The following is a 19,308-nucleotide window of genomic DNA, read 5'->3' as shown; positions in this document are numbered from 1 at the left end:
CGAGGGCTAATAAAGAACAGTCCATTTATTATTATCATCCTGTCATAATTTGATTCTTATCCTAAATTTAGATGGGTATCTTTAACAACGCTGCTAATCATGTGACTGTTTCTGGGAACGAAATCGATTAGAGTTTCCTGAAAACTCAGGAGAGCTCATTGGGAGCCGCCCGGTGTAAGTGGCGTCTCACCCATCGGTGCACCGCCGTCTTTCCCGATTAGCCATATATCCTGTGGAGGTGATATTTTGACTTCAGCTCAGCTCTGGGCTCAGATTGTAAATAGTAGATTTAGCATGGCTAAGCATTACCATGTGTTCAGTGCAGCTGAAGCATGTAAGCGCTGTTGGCTGGGGGTTGGGGGTTTTTCGGGCCTGGTTCGATCTATTTTAGTTTTCCAGAGGAAGCTCTCTCTCTTTCTCTCGCTCTCCGTCTCTCTGAGTCAGCCTGGGATGAGGGGTCTGTGGCCAGGCCACTGTTGACGTGATTACCCCTGCATTAAGTACCGCTGCAGACATCTGTCTCACTCACGCTCTCTCCCCATAGCCAGAACCCCCACCCGCACCCCACCCCACCCACCTTTCTCCTCCTCCTCCATCCCTCATCTCTTCTTCCCCCGGCTCTTGGTCTGTAATGAACTCCCCTTATTCACCAGCTAATGACTGCCTTTGATCTCCCGCCTAAGACCTCTGCTCTGACTCTACCCTGCAAGTCTCTCTTTTCTCTCCCTTCCCTTTGCTCTATCGCTTGCTCGCTTCTATTCGCTCCACCTCTGTTTGCATCTTTCTCCCCTTTTCTGTCTCAGACATGCTCGCGCACCTCTTTTGACTTGTTTCTTTTTTTTTTCTCCTTCGGGGGATGTGGGGATTTTCAAACCTGCTGACCTAGGCTAAACAAAGTTTTGAGCTGCTGTGCCCAGCCTAGTAAAGAGAGAAGAAATTCAAGAAATGTTTTTTAAAAATATATATTTATAGTAACTTCTTGACCATACAATAAAAAAGTCAAGAAGGCACTGTGCTGCTGCAGAGCAGACCACCTGTACTCTATGAATCATGTGTGAGGGATCAGGGCCCCTTTTTCAGATGGAATAACACAAAAGGCATCAGCTTTTCACAGCATTTAAAAAATAAAAAAGTAAATCTTCTTGCATTTTTCTCCACAGTCCAACAAAGTCCCCGTGGTGCAGCCGTCACATGCAGTCCACCCGCTCACCCCCCTGATCACGTACAGTGACGAACACTTCGCTCCAGTGTCCCATTCTGGCCATCACCCCCAGGATGTCAACAACAAACAAGGTAAGACACCAAAGAAATGCCACAGCAGTATCTGCTGTTCTTATCCCACATTTGAAATCCTTTTATCACACTGTGTGGAACTAAAAGGGGTCGTTTCTTTATATATATCTATGTAAAAGTGAACACAAAAAACGGGGTTTGCTGTGGCACTGAACACTTTGTTGTCAGCAAGCTTTTACTGACTGAAAGAGTGAAAACTGTAGAAGGATACAATAAAGAAAGCCATCACCAGTGCTCCTAAGGAGGTCACAGACACATTATAGGTCACCAGTACTTCTTAATGCAATAAAATGTGACATTGAAATGGATTTTTGCACCGTATTCGCTTCCAGATAATCACATGGCAGCTTGATATGGAGGCATCGATGAACCCTGACTGCATTTAGTTTTTTTTGCATAAATGTCTGGATAGACGGGAATCAGGAGAGAGAGGGGGGGGGAAAGTGTCGCAGTAAAGTCATCCTTCCTATCATCTCAAAGTGTGAGCTCATTTGAAGCAGCCTGTGGGATGGCACGCTGAGCTCTGCTGCCCTCTCCCTCTGCACTCTTTGCCTCTCAGTTATAACATCAAGCTGCAGCTCTGACAGCTGCGGAGGAGCTCCTGAGCCGTTTGGGAGCGAGCTCCTCAGCCCTGCACAGCTGGAGACTTTGGCAGCTTCTCGCTAATGCAAGGAAGAAAGGAAACAAAAAAGACGTGGCCCATCCGCAGTTTTGTCCCGCACCTTGTCTCTTTTCTCTGCTTTCTTCTCTTGCGGCTGGCAGTTAAAAAAAAAAAGAGGAGGAGGGATCAGACAAGATGTGGGCGATGATGATGATGACGATGATGATGTTGAGGCTTGGAGGTTCTGAGGGACCAGCTATAAATAACAATGTGGAAATGAGCACAGGAGTACACAGAGTAGCAGAGATGAAGGGAGCGGGGACATTTAACGAAACAGTGCTCCACATATGTCAGAAAAATCACACGTCTGACATGTTTTGTCGAGGCAGGAGAGGATAAACAGGTAGCAGAATGAAATAATGAAGGCACGGAAGATTTAACAGTTGTGTTGTCACGTTGTACAGTCTGAGGAAAAACGCTTCACACCCGTTTCACTGTTCACGTTGGGTCTCTGACAATCAAGAGCTGAAAGGAGCCCTGGAGGTCCTTCTTCTCCTTCTTTTTTTTTCGTACTATTTGATCTTTTTGCACCCGCAGCCCAACAGAAATCCATGTCCAAGCGATCCGGTTGCAGAATTAGCAGCAAATGATTTCCCTAGGCATATTCATGTGTGTGGATATCAGAAGAGCTAAGCCAAAATGCTTAAAACGAAATCTCTCTTATTCTTTTTTTTTTCCTCTCTCTCTCTCTCTCTCTCTCTCTCTCTCTCTCTCTCTCTCTCTCTCTCTCTCTCTCTCACACACACATATCGACCATTTGCCGCTCTGCACTCCTTAGTGGGCTCAGACTTTGATCTGCTCGTTAATTATGAAAAACAATCATGGATTTTCTCATTATGAGCCCTAATATGCACAAGGCCTGCAATGAGGGATGGAAGGTCGAGCGGAGGAGAGGGTAGTGGAAGGTGTGTGTGTGTCTGGGGTGGGGTGGGGGGGTAAAGACATATAACATGAATTTGATTAGTGAATACTTTTTTTAATCCTCTTTTTTGTTTGTTTGTTTTGGGTTTTTTTTGTGCCAGTCACATCAGTGTCACATGTTCAGAGTGGAAACGGGAGCGTGAAGCTTTGTCGGGATGTCAATGGGAACTGAAAAGGGGGGAGTGAGTAATTAGGCACCTTAGGGGTGTGAGTGGCAAGGTTAACACGCCGGGGCGCTCTCTTCTTCCCCTGCTGCTTCAGCCATCGCCTGCTTCTCTTCTGCCCTCAGGAGAGCCCTAAAGGAGTGTTAGGTGGTGGATTAGTAGGCAGGGGAGTAGCGCTATCCGTGCTATGAATCCAGCGTTGCAACACTGGCTTTGGAGATATAAGCCTCCCACTCGGCCAGCCTCTCTGAGGAGGGAGGCCCCCTTCAGACCCCAGCCTGGAGAGAGAGAGAAGGAGGAAGAGAAAAGATAGAGGCAGGGAGAAAAGGCTGGCTCCAGCAGGGATTAGAAGATGGTGTTAATCTGGAGGCATTTGCCCTCTTTTCTTTGTGTGTTTGTCTGCGTGAGCACATATGTAGGCACATTCCAGTTGCCTGTGTATAAACAGTATTTGCTGATATCTTCAGACTTTTAAGTCTTATTGTTACTTGCACAACTGTGAAATAAGAAGGGGGAAAAATGTGTGTTAAGACAAAAAACCATGAAACCTTACAGATGTTAAACGTTCGTCACCCCGCAGCCCATTTCTCACTAAGTCTTCTCACAGAAAGATACCCCTTGACCTTGAAGCCCAGCAAGAGCAGGCGAGCTGGAGATAGAGGAGCTTAGTCCTGGAGATCCACAGACAGCTAGTCGGTGTCAATCCTGTGTCTACAGGGAGAGCCACAGCCTCTGTCATAAAGATGAAGCCTCAATTATCCAGCTTAAAGATGCTGAAACACACTGGAAGGAGTCGAGCTTAAGCGGGGAAAATATTATCCCCCCCTTTCACAGGTTGATAATGTGAGGTCAAGAAGCCATGCTGATGCCCTGGTGTGTGCCCTGTTCTGAAATTGGCAGTTCATGACTTTAACCAGAATGTGTGGCTGAGGAATATGCAAACCCGATGATAATCCTAACTTTAGGTTCCTCGAAAAATCTCCCTTACTGACATATTTTAGCAATTATTTTGTGTGTGTGTGTGTGTGTGTGTGTGTATATATATATACACACACACACATATGCTAACCTGCTGCTAGCGCTGTTTCCTTCTTATCTGCATTCTGCCTATCTAATAGTTGTGTGTTGCTTTTTTTTTTTCTTTTGTTTGTCCAGGAATGCCCAGGCATCACCCTGGACCAGACATGCCCAACTTCTACTCCTTGTCTCCTGGAGGAGTGGGGCAGCTCACATCACAGCTGGGATGGTGAGTCACAGGCAGATTAAAGCAAAAGTCTGCACGACTGATTCATGCAAACAGAGACCAGAAACTATGCAGCGTTTTTACATCTTATGGACAGTGACACTGTACCAGCTTTGTGTACTGAATAGAGAAGTACTGGCCTGGAACAGCAGCTTCCTCTGGGAGGTCCGCCTCCGGTGGTTTGTGCTGCGCTGCTGCGGCCACAGCCACACCACTCGACTGTGTGCCCAGCACATGTCAAACACATCACGGCATTCGTGCCCCTGCATAGCCATATGGCTGCTTAACCATCATCAAAGCTTTCTGGAAGCGCTTCTCTCTCTTTCTTTCTTTCTGAGACTTACTTCAAGTTCTTTTATTTAGCCCTGTTCCACTGCATCCTTGTTACTTCCTGTGCTGCTTTTTTTTTCTATTCCCCAAACATATCTCTCTCACTTTCCCCACTATCTCTTTCTTTGCTGGCTTTAGGGCAAACACTGAGTAAGGACAGATGTAAAGTCCACGAGCAGGACACTTGATCACACATGACCAGAAGTCTCTACCACCTTTCCTCCTCACGCCCTTGTAAATCTGACTAACCCACTTTTGATTTAAGGAGTTAGGCTAAGGACGGGCGGCTGTTTTATTTAAAAACAAATTCCACCCACTGATTTTTGGTTTCTTAGGCAGAGTCTATACCTAGCAACAAGTGTGTTAGTTGTGTCTGTGAGGGAGTGGTGCATTTGCACTTTAGAACCATGTTGTTTGACACTTCACTTTAATTTTTTTATTCATTCATTAAAGAGAAGCTATAACCATGTTGTTAAAATCTAACAATATTATAAACTATTGATAGAAAAGTTAAAAAGTGAGATCTAATCACAAATTCTGAAATATGACAAGTGTAAAAACATGGTGAAAGAGACTCCGACTGCTTGTTCTTGAGGCACAACCAGTCATTGGCTATAGTCATGCAATTGTCACACACGCCATATGCATGGCTGCATATGGCGTGTGTGACAATTTCTAAAGTCATATAAAACAGTTCCCAATCTTTTTTTTTCTCACTTTAATGCCATTTGGAAGATATTTTCCACTCCTCTGATCCTCTTCTTAGTCTTTAATAATCAAAATCTCCCGTTATTGCAGGTTCCCACACCACATGGTGCCAGGTCCCCCAGGTCCTCATGCCACAGGAATCCCTCACCCGGCCATCGTCAACCCACAGGTCAAACAGGAGCCGCCTCATGACGGTGACATCATGCACATGTGAGTCCTGCAAACACAAAAAAATATTGCCTTAAAGCTCGTGCTGTCACTCCTCTATCAGCATTTTTTGACACAACAAACTTCCAGGTATTTGTGTTCTCCTCCACTCGCTACAGGAGGGCAATGCTCAGCAAACCCTCTCCCAGCGCCTTGTTCTCTTTCTCTTGATGTGAGTAGATAAATGGCGAGGGCCCACGCTCTGCTGATAACAGGCCTATGCTTCATTTGGCCTCTGGGATCACAACACTCTTAGCCGACAACAGATACAGGTCCTAGATTAGTGCTAAGAATTCACATCCCCAGCGTGTGCAGTGGGAAGTGCTGTGAGAGCCCTGAAGTGGTTATCACTGATATTTCCATTATTCATGGACATCCTCCTACCAAGACTGTACTGGTATCAAAAAGGTTGTTAGAAAGTAAGTCGAGCAGTGTTTTCTTTTAGCGCGAGAGCATTTGGTTTTAAGTATTCACCAGTGTGCTGCGGACAAGAAACTTTGGTTGCCATTACTTGTGAAGTAATCTCTCTGCATGAAGGGCTGCAACTGTACAACTGCACATGATTAAAGAGGCCGGGGCCCATGGCGTGGCAGCCCCTCTCACGCTGCCTCGCCATTGGTTGAGCGCAGCCAGACCCTCGCTGCTTTTGTCGCCACGGCGGCACCATAATTTCCTTCTCCCGTTGCTTTGGACTTGTATTTATTTTGCTTATTTTCTAACTTTTTTAGTGTTTTCTCTTTCTCACCTCCTCCACTTTGTTGTCGTATTCCGTTTCTCTACAGGAAGCCGCAGCACGAACAGAGAAAGGAGCAGGAGCCCAAAAGACCGCACATCAAAAAGCCGCTAAACGCCTTCATGCTCTACATGAAAGAGATGCGTGCGAACGTGGTTGCCGAGTGCACGCTGAAGGAGAGCGCCGCCATCAATCAGATCCTGGGACGAAGGGTGGGTCGCGCAGTATACCGATACGCCGATCTCTGGCTTTCTTTCTTTTTTTTCCCCTAGTTTATCTTTGCTGATTGAGTCGAATCGCGGTGAGATCATAGTTTATGTCATGTTCTCTGAGGAGGCTGCTCGATTAGCTGAAAAAGTGCAATGATTTCTCCCCTTTATTAGCAGTCTTTATAAACTGGTTGTGATTATTGTCCTGATGATGCCCAAGCCAATTACTTCCCCTTTCCCCCTAAAGCCCCACACCCACCTCTCTCTGTCTTTCAACAGCACAGACACAGGCTGCCTGTCTAACTGACATTTAATCAGATTGGCTTTAAAAAAATATGCCTGGATAATGGCATGGTTGGAAATGACAAAATTTGTTCCTTTTGAGGATTGGGAAAAGAGTGGAACCACAGAGCCATGTTAAAAGCCTTAACGAATAGGCCTGGCGGTTGAGGCAGCCAGCCACAGCAAAGCCTAGTTTGTGGCCTGCGTAGGGTAATTGCTTGCTGACATAGTTTGAATAAAAAGCACTGCTAAATTGGAAGCAGTGTTTTGATATGAAATCAAAGCCCCCCCCCCCCCCCCTCTTGTCTCCACCCCCCTCTCCCCTACTTTTTTCTCTCTTTCCCTCACTCTTGCGCATGTTAATCTCTTCATCATGTCCCCCCCCTTCTTCTTTGTGTCTTTCATCCCCCCGCTTTTTTTTTTCTTTTATACACATGTGGAAGTTGAAAAGTTTTTTTTCCCCCTTCTATACCAAAACACCAGCGCACGCCTCTACGCAGAGAACATGCAAGTGCATGCCAGTAATTGACTGTATGCTATTTTTTTTCCTCCCCCTTAATCTCCTTTGTACTGAAACAGTGGCATGCTTTATCTCGAGAAGAGCAAGCTAAGTATTACGAGTTAGCCCGCAAGGAACGGCAGCTCCACATGCAGCTCTACCCAGGCTGGTCCGCTCGAGACAACTATGTGAGTATCAACAGAACAGACTGACAGAGGTGCGCGTGCGTGCGTGTGTGAATGTATTTGTGTTGATTCATGTTTGTTTATGTCAGCGTTGCATGACTTGTTCTTAAAATGCCACACAGGAATGACACACACACACCAACACACTAATTTGCACCAGTCCTCCTCCATGCTAATGGGGTCCATTTGTAGACCCTTTGTTTCAGCCTAATGTGTAATTCATAACGCTGTGATTCACTGTTATAGTGCCATCCACACTAAAATGGATTGTAGTATCACGGACACTATTATTGCCATTGTGAGTGAAAATTGCCTGGTAATGGTTACGGCGCTCTTTGATGTTCCATATCGGCTTCGGATGTAGAAAGCAACTGTTAGACTGAGTCGAGGAGGCTGGATTATACATGCGGTGTTCAGCAGTAGCAACCTCTGCTCCCCCAGCTGCCCGTTTTTTGTTTTTTTTGTTTGTTTGTTTTTTTGTTTGTGAATCTGGGCGGTTCAGGTGGATTTTTAGGATGAAGCCTGTGTTTATTGTTACAGCATTTATGTGTGCTTATGTGCTGCTGGATGAGAGTCTAAATGTGTTATTGAGTGACGTGTGACGTGTATGAATATTTGTGAGTGTGTGTGTTTGGGAGAGAGAGAGAGAGAGAGCACCAGCCTTTATTTAAAAGTGTGGCTCCAGCACTCACATTCACTCCACCACCAAAGTGCTTTGTGGTGTTTATCTGCCTCCCCTCGGACACCGACAGCATCCCTCCTCCTTCTGCCTCCACGGCTCCACTGCCAAAATGCCTCGCTGAGGTGGGGTGTGTGTGTGTGGGGCGGGGGATTGTTCATAGCTCTGCTCCCAGTGAAGCACAGCAGAGTTAAAGATGCGCATCATCGCTGCATTGGTGACATTTGGGCCGGATCCTGTTGAATTTCCTGTTTTCTCAGTAGTTTTGATGTTTAGAAGGGGGTTAGAGGAATGGCTTTCTATGTGGCACACGACGAAGGTAACAATAATCGGTAGTGCAAAGTAAATGGCGTATCCTTGTGGAATTAGTTATTCTGTGACCGCTCCCACAATCACAGTATTACAGACAGAGCATCGTGCCTGGAAACACCCAAAATAGGTAACACACTGGGGTGGAAAAATCGCGTATCATTCATAGTTTTGCCGTGCACCCCCTCCCATCTCTCCCCACCCTTTCTCTCACCCACACTCACTCAGCTTCTCTTCTTCCCTGTCTGCCGCGGCAGTAGAAGGCAGATTAGCTCATGAATAAGTGGATTAGCAGACTTTGCAGCAGGAAACCAAAGTGCTGCTCATATTTGACTAGAACGACTCTACACTGCTATCTATACCTATAGTCTCCCCCCTGGGGATTTAGCATAAGCTAAAAAATCCTTACGCACTCCCACCACCTCACTGGAAAAACGAGTGCCACTCTTCACAGCCTAATTGCAGTGAGCGTTTTTAATTGCACTTCATGTTAATGTTTGTCATTTAAAAAATACGAGGGGGGGAGGACTTCAAAGCTAGACGCGGAGCTGTCAAAACAGCAGAACTTTCACTCGGCCGGGAATGGCCACACTTCAACAGGCCTGAAAACTATGGAAAAGCGGTCGAGAGGAGGTAGAGCACACTCGATACGAGATCAGGCTCTCCATCGGCCCGTCCCTCAGTGTTGCAGTTTGTGGTGGAGTCCAGAGTCTGGGTTGATGCTGGTTGGATGCCCAGCAGGGGATGAGTGAACATGGCAGTCAGCAGCAGGATATCAAGAGTGGTCTAGTGAGCGTGAGTGCTGGAGCCACACTTTATGCGTTCCTCTGTATATTTTTTAGGGAAAGAAGAAGAAGCGGAAGAGGGAGAAGATGCAGGAATCGGCCACAGGTAAGAGACGCTTCCAACTCCTGCCTCCTCGCTCATTTGGGAAACGCCGTTGTTTGTTGGTTTCATTGTGCAGTTGGGAATCACTTCCACCATCTTTCTGTGGGGTCGTGTTTTACAGCAAATTGCCGCATTTGCAGTAATGTTCGCCCTGTGAAACAAACCACTAACCTCCCATTGACTGACAGCTAGTAGAATCAGACTAATCAAACTAACCCACTCACTATGCTCAGTCTAGCCTCAGACTTGACTTGTGTACACCCCTTCATTTATATGTCTCTATCCCCGTCTTCTCATATTACACCTACTTTGGGATTAGTCTGTCCATTCTATACGACTGCTTACGGATTTCTGGGCTTTGCATTATTTGTTTGCCTGCTGCTCTACAGTGTGTCTTTCTGCTGACCTTGTTTAGCTGCGCTTCTGAGCCTCTTCCTTAGCACTGCAACTGTAATCCACTGAGAATTACTTCTTAAGTAAAATGTCAGTACTTCCTTTTGGTCTGTACAACTGTATAGGCCAGATGGACGGTTATGATCTTTTGCCGTCCGGATACCCTTTTTTAAAAAAAGATGCAATTTTCTGCAGGTACAGGCCAGAGAATGAAAACGGCGTACATCTGAGAATATGGTAAGACAACCCCCCCACCTCTATGCCCTCCCTGTCTGGTCCAGTTTGATATATGTCAAGCTTTTTCTTTATCCTTCTTTTTGTTCTTTAAAAAAACTGCTAAACACTGACTTTGAGAGAGTATGTGCTCACAGACTAATCCTAAAAAGGTCCACCCTAACCTTACCATAGTCATTGTGTCAGCTGTGTTAAGGCCTGAAGAGGGATTGTGGTGTGTGTGTTTGTGTGTGCGTGGTTTGCTCAATGGCCTCAACACAATATACATTGAGTTTTCTGCATGCAAGCGTATGTATGTACTGGTCAGTTCAGTGTCTTTGTGTTGGAGCTGGTTGGATGAGAACTCGTATGCTGTTCGGGGGTAAAAGTGTCCAAATAAAGTAAAAATATTGCTTAATAAATCATGCAGCTCATGAACTCAGTGTTTTCTAAACATGGCATAAATAATACATCTGAAACTTTTTTCTTTTTTTTTGCTCTGGTGGAGGCTAGGATATCAGCTCAGCCCCATATGGGCTACATGTGTTGTCTTTCTCTGCGTCTTTGTGAAGCAGGGCAGGATCCAGCAGCTTGTCTGGCAGGAACTTAATGAGATGCTATACCTTTAATAAGATTTCATGGTATCTGGGCTTTCAGGGTGTCTATAATGCTCTCATAACAAAGGCACAATGTAGTCTCTCGCTCCCTTGCTTTTTCAACACGTTATCAATACGTAGAGAGATATCGATCCACACCAAATGTCAAGAAAGGCCTCACTGAATTGTCACCTGTCCTTTTTTCTTCTTTTTTTCCTTTTCTTAAGAGGAGGATTACTATTCCCAGTATGTGGTAAAGGCAACTCTATTCCCCCCTCTCGATCTTCCTGACTCTCCTTGAGTCGCTCCTCTGCTTCCCTGTCTCTCCCTCCCTGAGAGGTCTGGTAGCATCCTGTTATTCCGCTTCCTTTTGGCAGCAGAAAAAGCCGGGCAGATGTGACAAATCTGGTCTTACGTCGAAATCACCCCTAACCACACAAAGGTTTTCCACTTGATCGATTCCTGACCCAGTGGCTCTGCGAACCCAAAATTGGGCTTTTCTTTTCTTTCTCTGTTTCTCTCCTTTTTTGGTGACCACAGCCAGTTTTCAAAGAACAGAGAGCGCAAGCGCTAAAAAGCACTTTATCTCTGATCCAATAATTAGCAGTGCCTAGCCGCAGCGGGATGGACACCCTTGCTGATTCTCAGTGACAGCCTTAAACTAATATGCATAATACCAAGGATACTGCCACAACTCCCCAAGCCCTCAATTTATGCAGATCCCAAAGAGCTGGATTGAGGTTAGCTTGCTGTAGACGCCAAAAAGCATCTTTAAATGAACTCGTTTGTCTGTTCCTTTTCATCTGTCCGCGCCTCTAACCCATCTGTCTCTCCCCCGTTATGCAGAATCTGCAAAGAAATCTGTTAACGAGTTAATTTTGGGGACTCTGTTGTGAACACCTCTATTGTACGGAGGTTCAACATTTGGACGGTCGTGATGAAGAATGTCTGGTGACGTGCTGCACTGACTTTGTGCATTTTCATATTAAATGGCTTTTTTTAAAGGCCTGGCAAGCCAGGAGTTGAGCCTCAGAGCAGCATTTTATGGCGTGATGTCGGTTCCCTTTGTTATCTTTAGCATGTCAAACAGTGGGTCCACCACACAGCTGGCTCTCACCACAGTACAGCAGCTCTTAGAGAAGTCATTACTCTGACATTGTGAAATTAGAGTTTCCGCCTGTCTCTCTCGCCGCTCCTTCCCTCACCCCCCTTTCTTTACACTAAGTGGAAATTACTCTTTTTGCACTTTTTTAAAACTCCTCTTCGCTGTTTCTGCACCTCTTTATTTTGGTTCTGTCCATCTTGCTTCCTCTCGTGCTGTTAGCCTTTTGTCTGACTAAGCCCTCTGATTCACAGCCTTTGAGATAGTTATCTGGCTGAGACCCCTACATGCCCCCAAGGCTTTCTCCCGTTTCAGCCACTGCACATTTTTTTCACATGGGGGAGACACTCCTAACAAAGGTGGCTTTTTAATCTGGCTAACAAGGGCCCCCAGAGTCGCCGTAAAGCTGCATACAAGTTCACAGTTTTTGTTTGTTTGGGAGTTGCCACAAACTAGGCACGAGGTGGTATTTTTTTGTAAATCAGGTGGTCCTGAATATGCATTATGAACATCTGCAGAGTGTATCAAAGGTCATTTGGAACCACACGCCCTGCTCCAGAAGCATAAAAGAAAGTGTTGTTCAAGCAGGAGCTTTGGTGGCCACTCTCGCTCATCTCCTCTTGTCTGTCTCGGTTGTGCCCCAGCTCTGCTCCCTCTGATGTGTGCAGCCAGAAGTCAGCTGTCAAAAGACTTTGATGAGCGAGGAGGGAGCGAGCGCGTTAGGGGAGAGCGAGGGCTAGAAAAGGCCCAGAAGAAAATCCCCCAGCAGACCCCGTTCTCCAGAGTTCGGAGTTTACCCAATCTCAGTCAACCGCCACTCATCCTTCAGTCTCCGTTCCTCATTTTCTGCCCCCCCCCTCCCCTCTGTCTTTATTTGTCGCCTCTCATCTTCTCCCTCTCTCAGACCCTCATCACTCTCAACACATTGCACAAAATCTGAGCAGCCAGCCACACACTCAGGCTGCAATTAGGCAAGATTCAGCGTCTGCCTCCATTTCCAGAGTCATTTCAATTTGGCAGCGAGCCTCTAGGCCACTGCGGCACAGCCCAGTGCCTCCACACCCAGCCTTATTAGTGACCTGGGATAATTGGGGAAGGAATCCGGATTGCGAAACTGACTGTGGGTCTCGCTCTGAGCAGCACGCGGGAGATCAGAGGATGTTTTTAAAACTGTACCAAAAAAAAAAAAATGGTGGGGGGATAGTTATGGGTAGGAGGTGGGGGAGAGATTTTAAATCAGAGTGACGCCCCAGCTAATGTTACTTTAGGTAGGAAATGGAATCGGAAATGTCTCCCCCCCTCCACCCCCCCACCTCCACAAAGCATACACTGTGAAGTAAAACTACTCTCTCAGCACTTAGCATGTGAAGCCTCAGTTGAGTGTGTGGTTTTCGCTCAGAAGTAAAAAATCTTTCACACTGACATAGTTGTCTTATCCTGGCTTGGCAGCCTTATTTCACACCTTTTTCTTTTCTCTTTGGGGGGTCGGGTGGGGTGGGATAGGGGATGGAGTAGAAGGCTCCACATGGGAATAAATGAAGCTGTAGTTCTCCTGTTGTTTAGACTGGGGCCTGGAATTTGTTTTGATTGAGTCACGGGCCTATTGTGTCGTGGTTTGGCCAGCTGCGGTAACAGCATGAGGGTCCAGTCTCATGGCTTTTTTGTGATGACTTCTCTACTTCCTCTCTTCCTCTCCTCCACCCCCCTCCATCATCCCCCCTCCGGGGGCTCCTCGAGGCATTGCAGCCTCTCGGAAGAGGCAAAAAATATGTGACCTCCATAAAAGCCTCCCCTTGTGAGATGCTTATCTGTGAGTTATCAGAATGAAAGAGCCCCAGGTAACACGGCGCAGGCAGGCAAAGGACGGAGCGTCAAAAGGAAGTCGTGTTTATTTTTAAAGGAGGCTAAACGACTATCCCAGCTCTTCTTCCACTCGTTTTCGTTGCCTCGTTTCGTACTACTCCACCTCTTCCTGCTCCACTCCTCTGTCCTGATGCTGAATATAAGTGGCGGCGGAGGCCCTTTGAAGCGAGACCACAGCAGAGGGAGCAGTCATTGTGCAGGCCCTTTGAATGTGCCGCACCACCACCACCCTCCTCCCTGACGTCCCCCGGCCTGCAGTGGCTCAGACTGAGCTGTGCGGGGGCACACGGCCAGACTTCACCCCCCAGCAATGCCTCCTCAGATGTGGGCAACACCTCACCACTCCTCCCCACACCCTCCTGTGCTCCCCCCCAGTCTCACCCACACATGCCTGAGGTTTGGGCTTTTGGGTGACTCCCCCTCTTCCTATTCCCCCATTTGACCACAGCCAGACCCCACCCTTCCTCACGCTCCAATATTTTATGCAGGCACGTTTTTCGCTTCTCATATTTCTTTTTAAACTGTTAGTTTCTGATAATGCTTGTGGAACCAATACAAACCAATGTTTTCACTTTTCCCCCCCTTTTTTAATGGATATTTTCTTTCATGTCGAATGTCTCAGAGCTGAGCATAGTGCTGACAGTGCAGACCCTTTTGTTCATAGCATTGCCATCTCTTCCAGGTGTTTCTTCTAATGGGCCGTCTATTACTGTTTTTCCCCTTTTTTCCAACTTTTTTTTTTTTTGCCGTTAAGAGCGTCACTGTAACACTTTTTATAGAGCTGTGGCTCCTTTGAAAAGCTGCCACCAAAGCTGGTTGTGCGATACAAGGCCAAGGTCATAGCCGAGACACTCCAGCACACCAGGCTCAAGTCTGGGCCTGAGAAACAAAGCAGCTTAGGTAATCTGCCTGCACTGCTGGCTTGTTTACAGCCTAAAATCATCCAACTGTACTTGTTTCTTGCCCTGTCAGAGAGCAATACAAGGAAAGTCTAAAAAGGTGATTCCTGCTCAGTAGCATCAGTGGACACATCTCCCAACCACAGCGTCTTTCCTCTCATGGTAGAGTCTGCACCTTGGCATGCTCTGGAGACACCCTTCTCCACTTGACTTATTTTTAGAGTAATTTAGCAATTCAGCAATGTTTTCCTCCTTAATGGCACTGAAAAGAAACCCCAGCGCTTGTGTGCTGGGATTGAGGGGAGCTGAAGGGAATAGGGGTGGGTGGGGTGACGGGATGGAGGTCAGGGGGCTATAAGGCGTGTGGGTCCCAGCTGCGGGTGCTTTGATTCGACCCGAGAGGTGAAAGCGGCGATTGAGGCGCGAGGCCGTGCCAGTTATCTTAACCTCCCACACTTCAAAAGCCGGGCAAGGGCTCGTCCCACTCCTTCCTCCCTCCCTCCCTCACATAGAGGCAAAGGAATTGGGGGAGAGTGAGAGAGAGAGAAAGGGGGGAGACTAAACCTTCACTCACCCTCTGAACAGAGGAGCGTTTCATTTCCTGCAAAAAAGACCGGCCAACATTCCTGAGCACTAATGTGGACGGAGGCGGAGGAGGAGACGGAGGGAGGCGAGAAGAGAGGAGGGGTCAAGTTGCTCCTGAATCCAAGTGTTTGTGTCGGCTGGACCTTGTGAAACACTGGCCTGGTGCCCCCTATAACCAACCACCACCACGCAAGCACACACCCCTGCTGTTAGCACTAGCTCTTTTTGAAAGACTCACACACACAGACACACACACTCTTCTCGCCCGCCGCCCCTCAGGACTCTTCCCCAGGCAGGAAGGCCAGCGCTTTTCATGTCTGCGGTGGGGGGAAGGAAAAATGCTCCCCAGGAAACTGGGTGCAGGGCCGGGCGTGCGGGTCCGCTTTGAGATCGTAGGATGAAAAGAGGGAGGGCGGCGGAGGTAAATAAAAGCGACAGGAGCTCTCTCTTTTTCTCTGAGCCATGTGTTCCTTTCAGTTTCTGTCCTGTGCCACTCGCGGGTCAGCTCTCTTTGGGAAAGGTGGCCTCTGTCCCATTCTCTTTTATCCACATGTGGTGAAGCAGTCAGCGTGGTGACGCGTGTTTGTGTGTTTGTGTGTGCTTAAGACAGTTTTAAGTGTTAAGATGCAGCGAACAGCAGTAGCACTCGCCTGACTTCACACTCGGCTTTGTCACGAGGGAGAAGCAAACTAATACCATTTCTCTTCCTCTTTTCGTCTTCACAAAACATCCATCTTTTTAGTCGCAGGAGACATCCATCCACCTCTGTCTATGCCTCTCCACTTTGATCACTGATTCTATTTGATGCTGCTTGGGTCTAAAATAACTCTCCTTGGCTTGTCAATAACTGAAGCTAACTTTGTTATGTTAGCCCAAGCTTGGATCACGAGAGGGGAAAAGAACACTTTTGCAGCTTGACAAACAATTTTCCCTCGTCAGGGAACCGGGGCTGATTTCATGAAGGTCTTGTGAAGTGGAGTCGCGCAACATTTTTACACCCTCGTGTCGACCTCTGCCTGAACCACGCAGGTTTGGGCAATTAACAACATAGCTACATGAACTATGGCAGTCTCCTGTGCAGGATAGTGCGTCTGTGAGTCAGGTGCCTGTTGTGCGACATAGTTTACATGATAGACACAGTTCTCACGTGCCTCTTAAGACTGCAGGCCCTGTGGAGGTTTATCCGAGCTCATAGGGACACAGCTGGGGTCATGAGTACATCCTGTCGCTTTTGAAATTATAAATATTGTACATGACTGGTTTTTACTAGTACTAGTAAATAACACAACACACTGGAGATGTGAGGGGGATATTATGTTTTGGCAAAGCTTTTTCTCTAACACTCCAGTTAAAGATGGAATACATTTTCCCCAAAGTCACATGTTCAAGATTATTCACATTAAGAAGAAAAGACTACTGTTATTATGTGATAAAGTTCTGCTATAACTTTGATTGGACACAAATATAAATATTCAAGCTGTCATCAGCTTCACTGTCATCTGGTCGGTCGATTAATATCAGCTTTAGCAATACACGGGCACTAAATATGTATAGTCTTTAAAAGTACGCAAGTGCTCTTAATAGGTTGTCCTAACAGAGGGGTATACTGAAAGAAAATTCAACTTGGTAATCTTGCTTCACAGTACACTCTTTAAGCTGAGCTACTAGAGGTACTACTTTCTGAGTCTGTTAACTGTCTGTAAAGTAGAAGAAACACACTGTAGCAAAAGGACTTGCCGTGGTGGAAGCTAATTAGATGAAGCAACACATTAAAAGTTAATAATGATCCATATAATACACTAATCCTTCTTCAGTCACAGATATCTAGTAATGTATTGAGTACTGTATTCTGCATAAACCTGTGATTCCTCGCCTGTTGTCAAAAACAGATTGATGTGGCACAGTAGACCGGGGTCAGTCATAGGCTACACTTGCTTATAAATGCCACTTTGAAGCTATTACAAATATGCTACAAGCGTGGGATCAAATAATAGTACCTGCTGGCATTTTTCTAATGTGGGATACGCTTGTCTACCACCTATAGAACCATGAATGCGCTCTTATGTTGTCCCAAGACCAGAAGCGTGGGTGTTCAGACAGACCCAGAATTTCCTTTTTCTTGTTTTCCCGTCGCCCACCTGCAATGGCAGCATAAATGTCAACCAGAAGAAACACAATTGGGCGCTCAACCTCAGCGTGAGAGAGAGAGAGAGAAAGAGAGGGAGCATGAGAGGAGGAATGAGCAAAGAAGAGCGCAGCACTGCCAGCTGGGTCAAGGCAACCCCCACGTTACATGAGATCAAAGCTAGACCGGCCCACATCCTGCCACTGACCTATAAGGCCTCTGTAGCTCAGAGGCTCCACACTGCTGCAAAGAGTTTCATTCAACCAGCTTTGACACCACGAACTGAAAGCAAATGATTGATTATGTAGATGCTGATGACAGATAATTTGTTCCCACCCCCTTGAACTAAGGGGAGCATGCTTGCATGGTGAGACACATGGGAGTCACCCTGAGTCATCTCGATTTGTCTTGTCTGGTTTTTGATGAATAGTGTGAATATAACTCATGTTTTGGCATGTGTTGTTCACAATGCAGCAGTTTCGGGGGGTTTTTTCGTGTACAGATGCAGTCATTTCTTTTATTCCCTTTTCTTCTAGGAGGAAAACGCAACAGTTTCTCCACATGCAAAGCAAAGGCAGCAGCTTCAGGCCCTCTGCTAGAGATGGAGGCCTGTTAGATCCCATGAAGACCCTTAAATCTCCAAAACCGAAGCCTCCAGTTCTCAGAGAAACCCCCACAGCACCCCCACACACCCCCGTTGATACCCTGCCTAACCCTACCCGCTTTCCTTTGCCACCATCACATGCCACCGCCGTCACCAGAATCACTGTTTGACTCTACTTCCTCCCTAAAGGCGCCTGCTGTAGAGACACTGAACCGAACTGACCGAGACAATCATGATTATAGTAGGAGCACCCTCACGTAACCGTGCCGTCTCACTCTGAAAGCATCGAGTTAACATCTGTGTGGTTATTTTCATTTTAATATATATATTTTTTATTTTTGTTTCGTCAGTTTTCCTTTTCAATGTTGGCTTTACTGCAAATCTGCGGCACTGCACTGAAAAATAGCAGCAATTGTGATGTGTGCACAAACGCCCCCCTCCCCCACCCTGCACTGCCCGTAACAGTCAAAACACCTGCTACTAAGTTATTCTAAGTTATTTTACCACCTCTTTTTCCCCTTTGTGTAGTTCATTAGGCTGTAATTTACTTCCCCGTCCCTTGTGTTTCTCTCACTAGGGTTTTTTGTTTTTGTTTTTTTGAGACCATTTTGGGGGTTTGCCACCACCCCCCACCCCTCCATCCCTGACTGACCAAACACCTCTTTCTAGACTGCACTAAGGAAGATGGAGGGATCTCATCTTGTCCAAGAAACGCCCTCAAGATTTCTAGTTCGTTGCTGACGACCAGTTGGTGCAAAAAAAGGATCAACATTTTGGATTTGCTTTTCATTTTAGACTGAATATTATTTTTGAATGCCTTTTATTTGTATCCTGAACCCTTGTTCAGTTTCTTGGTGTATATTTCTGTGATTATTTTTCCCCTTTGTTTAATATTGTTTTTGTTTTTGTTTTTTTTATATATATAGTGGTATATATGAAAATAAGCTTTGGACACAGGAAAGCCATTTTTCTTGTTGAAGCGTCTTGCAGAAAATTGAAACTTAAGGCTTCTTTTGATAACTATTTGTAACAAATAGTGACCTCGAGTCTTGCTCAGATGTAAAATAATGCTCAGTATGTGTACTTTTTAAACTGTCAGGATTATGTCAATTTTCTTGGTATTTTTGCAGGCAACATTAGGACAAAGGCGAGAGTGACAGCTCAGAGGCCTATATTTTATTGTTCTAAAACATGACATATGAAGCAGAAATATATATTTACCCCAGCACTTGACAGTCTGTCTTTTATTGCAATGGACCTTTTTGTCTTTTCTCTCTGGTAGCTAATAGTGTGGTCTTTAGCCATGTTGTTTATTCCATGCAAACATTTCTGTAACATCTTGATTTTAATGCTCTATTTTTAGTATTACTTGATGAATTCCTTTTTTTTCTAAAGTCTCATGTTTTAGGTCACTGTCATCTTGGTATAGCATTTTTTTTCTTTGCTTCCCAAGTGGTCATATTTGAACCGTTTCAACATGTTTTGTTTTTTTGCTTTGTTTTTTTAAAGAAAAACAATAAAAAGGCACCATTGGCTCATTTGATCACTTGTGTGGTGGAAAGACAAGAGCTAGATGTGCCAGATGTAACATTCTGTGTGTCGTCATTGGAGCGTGCA

General features: G+C 46.0%; 1 protein-coding gene across 1 annotated transcript; it reads left to right on the top strand.

Moving 5' to 3' along the window:
* Positions 1–1,160: 1,160 nt before the first annotated feature.
* Positions 1,161–19,261, top strand: LOC134623161 (lymphoid enhancer-binding factor 1-like; the record flags this gene model as incomplete). Its single annotated transcript, XM_063468361.1, has 8 exons — positions 1,161–1,293; positions 4,195–4,285; positions 5,411–5,530; positions 6,310–6,472; positions 7,331–7,438; positions 9,266–9,314; positions 9,900–9,941; positions 17,624–19,261. Coding segments are annotated over 7 exons (699 nt in total), but the record flags the coding sequence as incomplete, so codon positions are not given.
* Positions 19,262–19,308: the final 47 nt, after the last annotated feature.

This window comes from Pelmatolapia mariae, unplaced genomic scaffold (genome assembly GCF_036321145.2).
Source record: "Pelmatolapia mariae isolate MD_Pm_ZW unplaced genomic scaffold, Pm_UMD_F_2 NODE_ptg000445l+_length_37220_cov_1, whole genome shotgun sequence".
NCBI classification, from domain to species: domain Eukaryota; kingdom Metazoa; phylum Chordata; class Actinopteri; order Cichliformes; family Cichlidae; genus Pelmatolapia; species Pelmatolapia mariae.
This window is presented reverse-complemented; position numbering and strand designations above follow the sequence as displayed.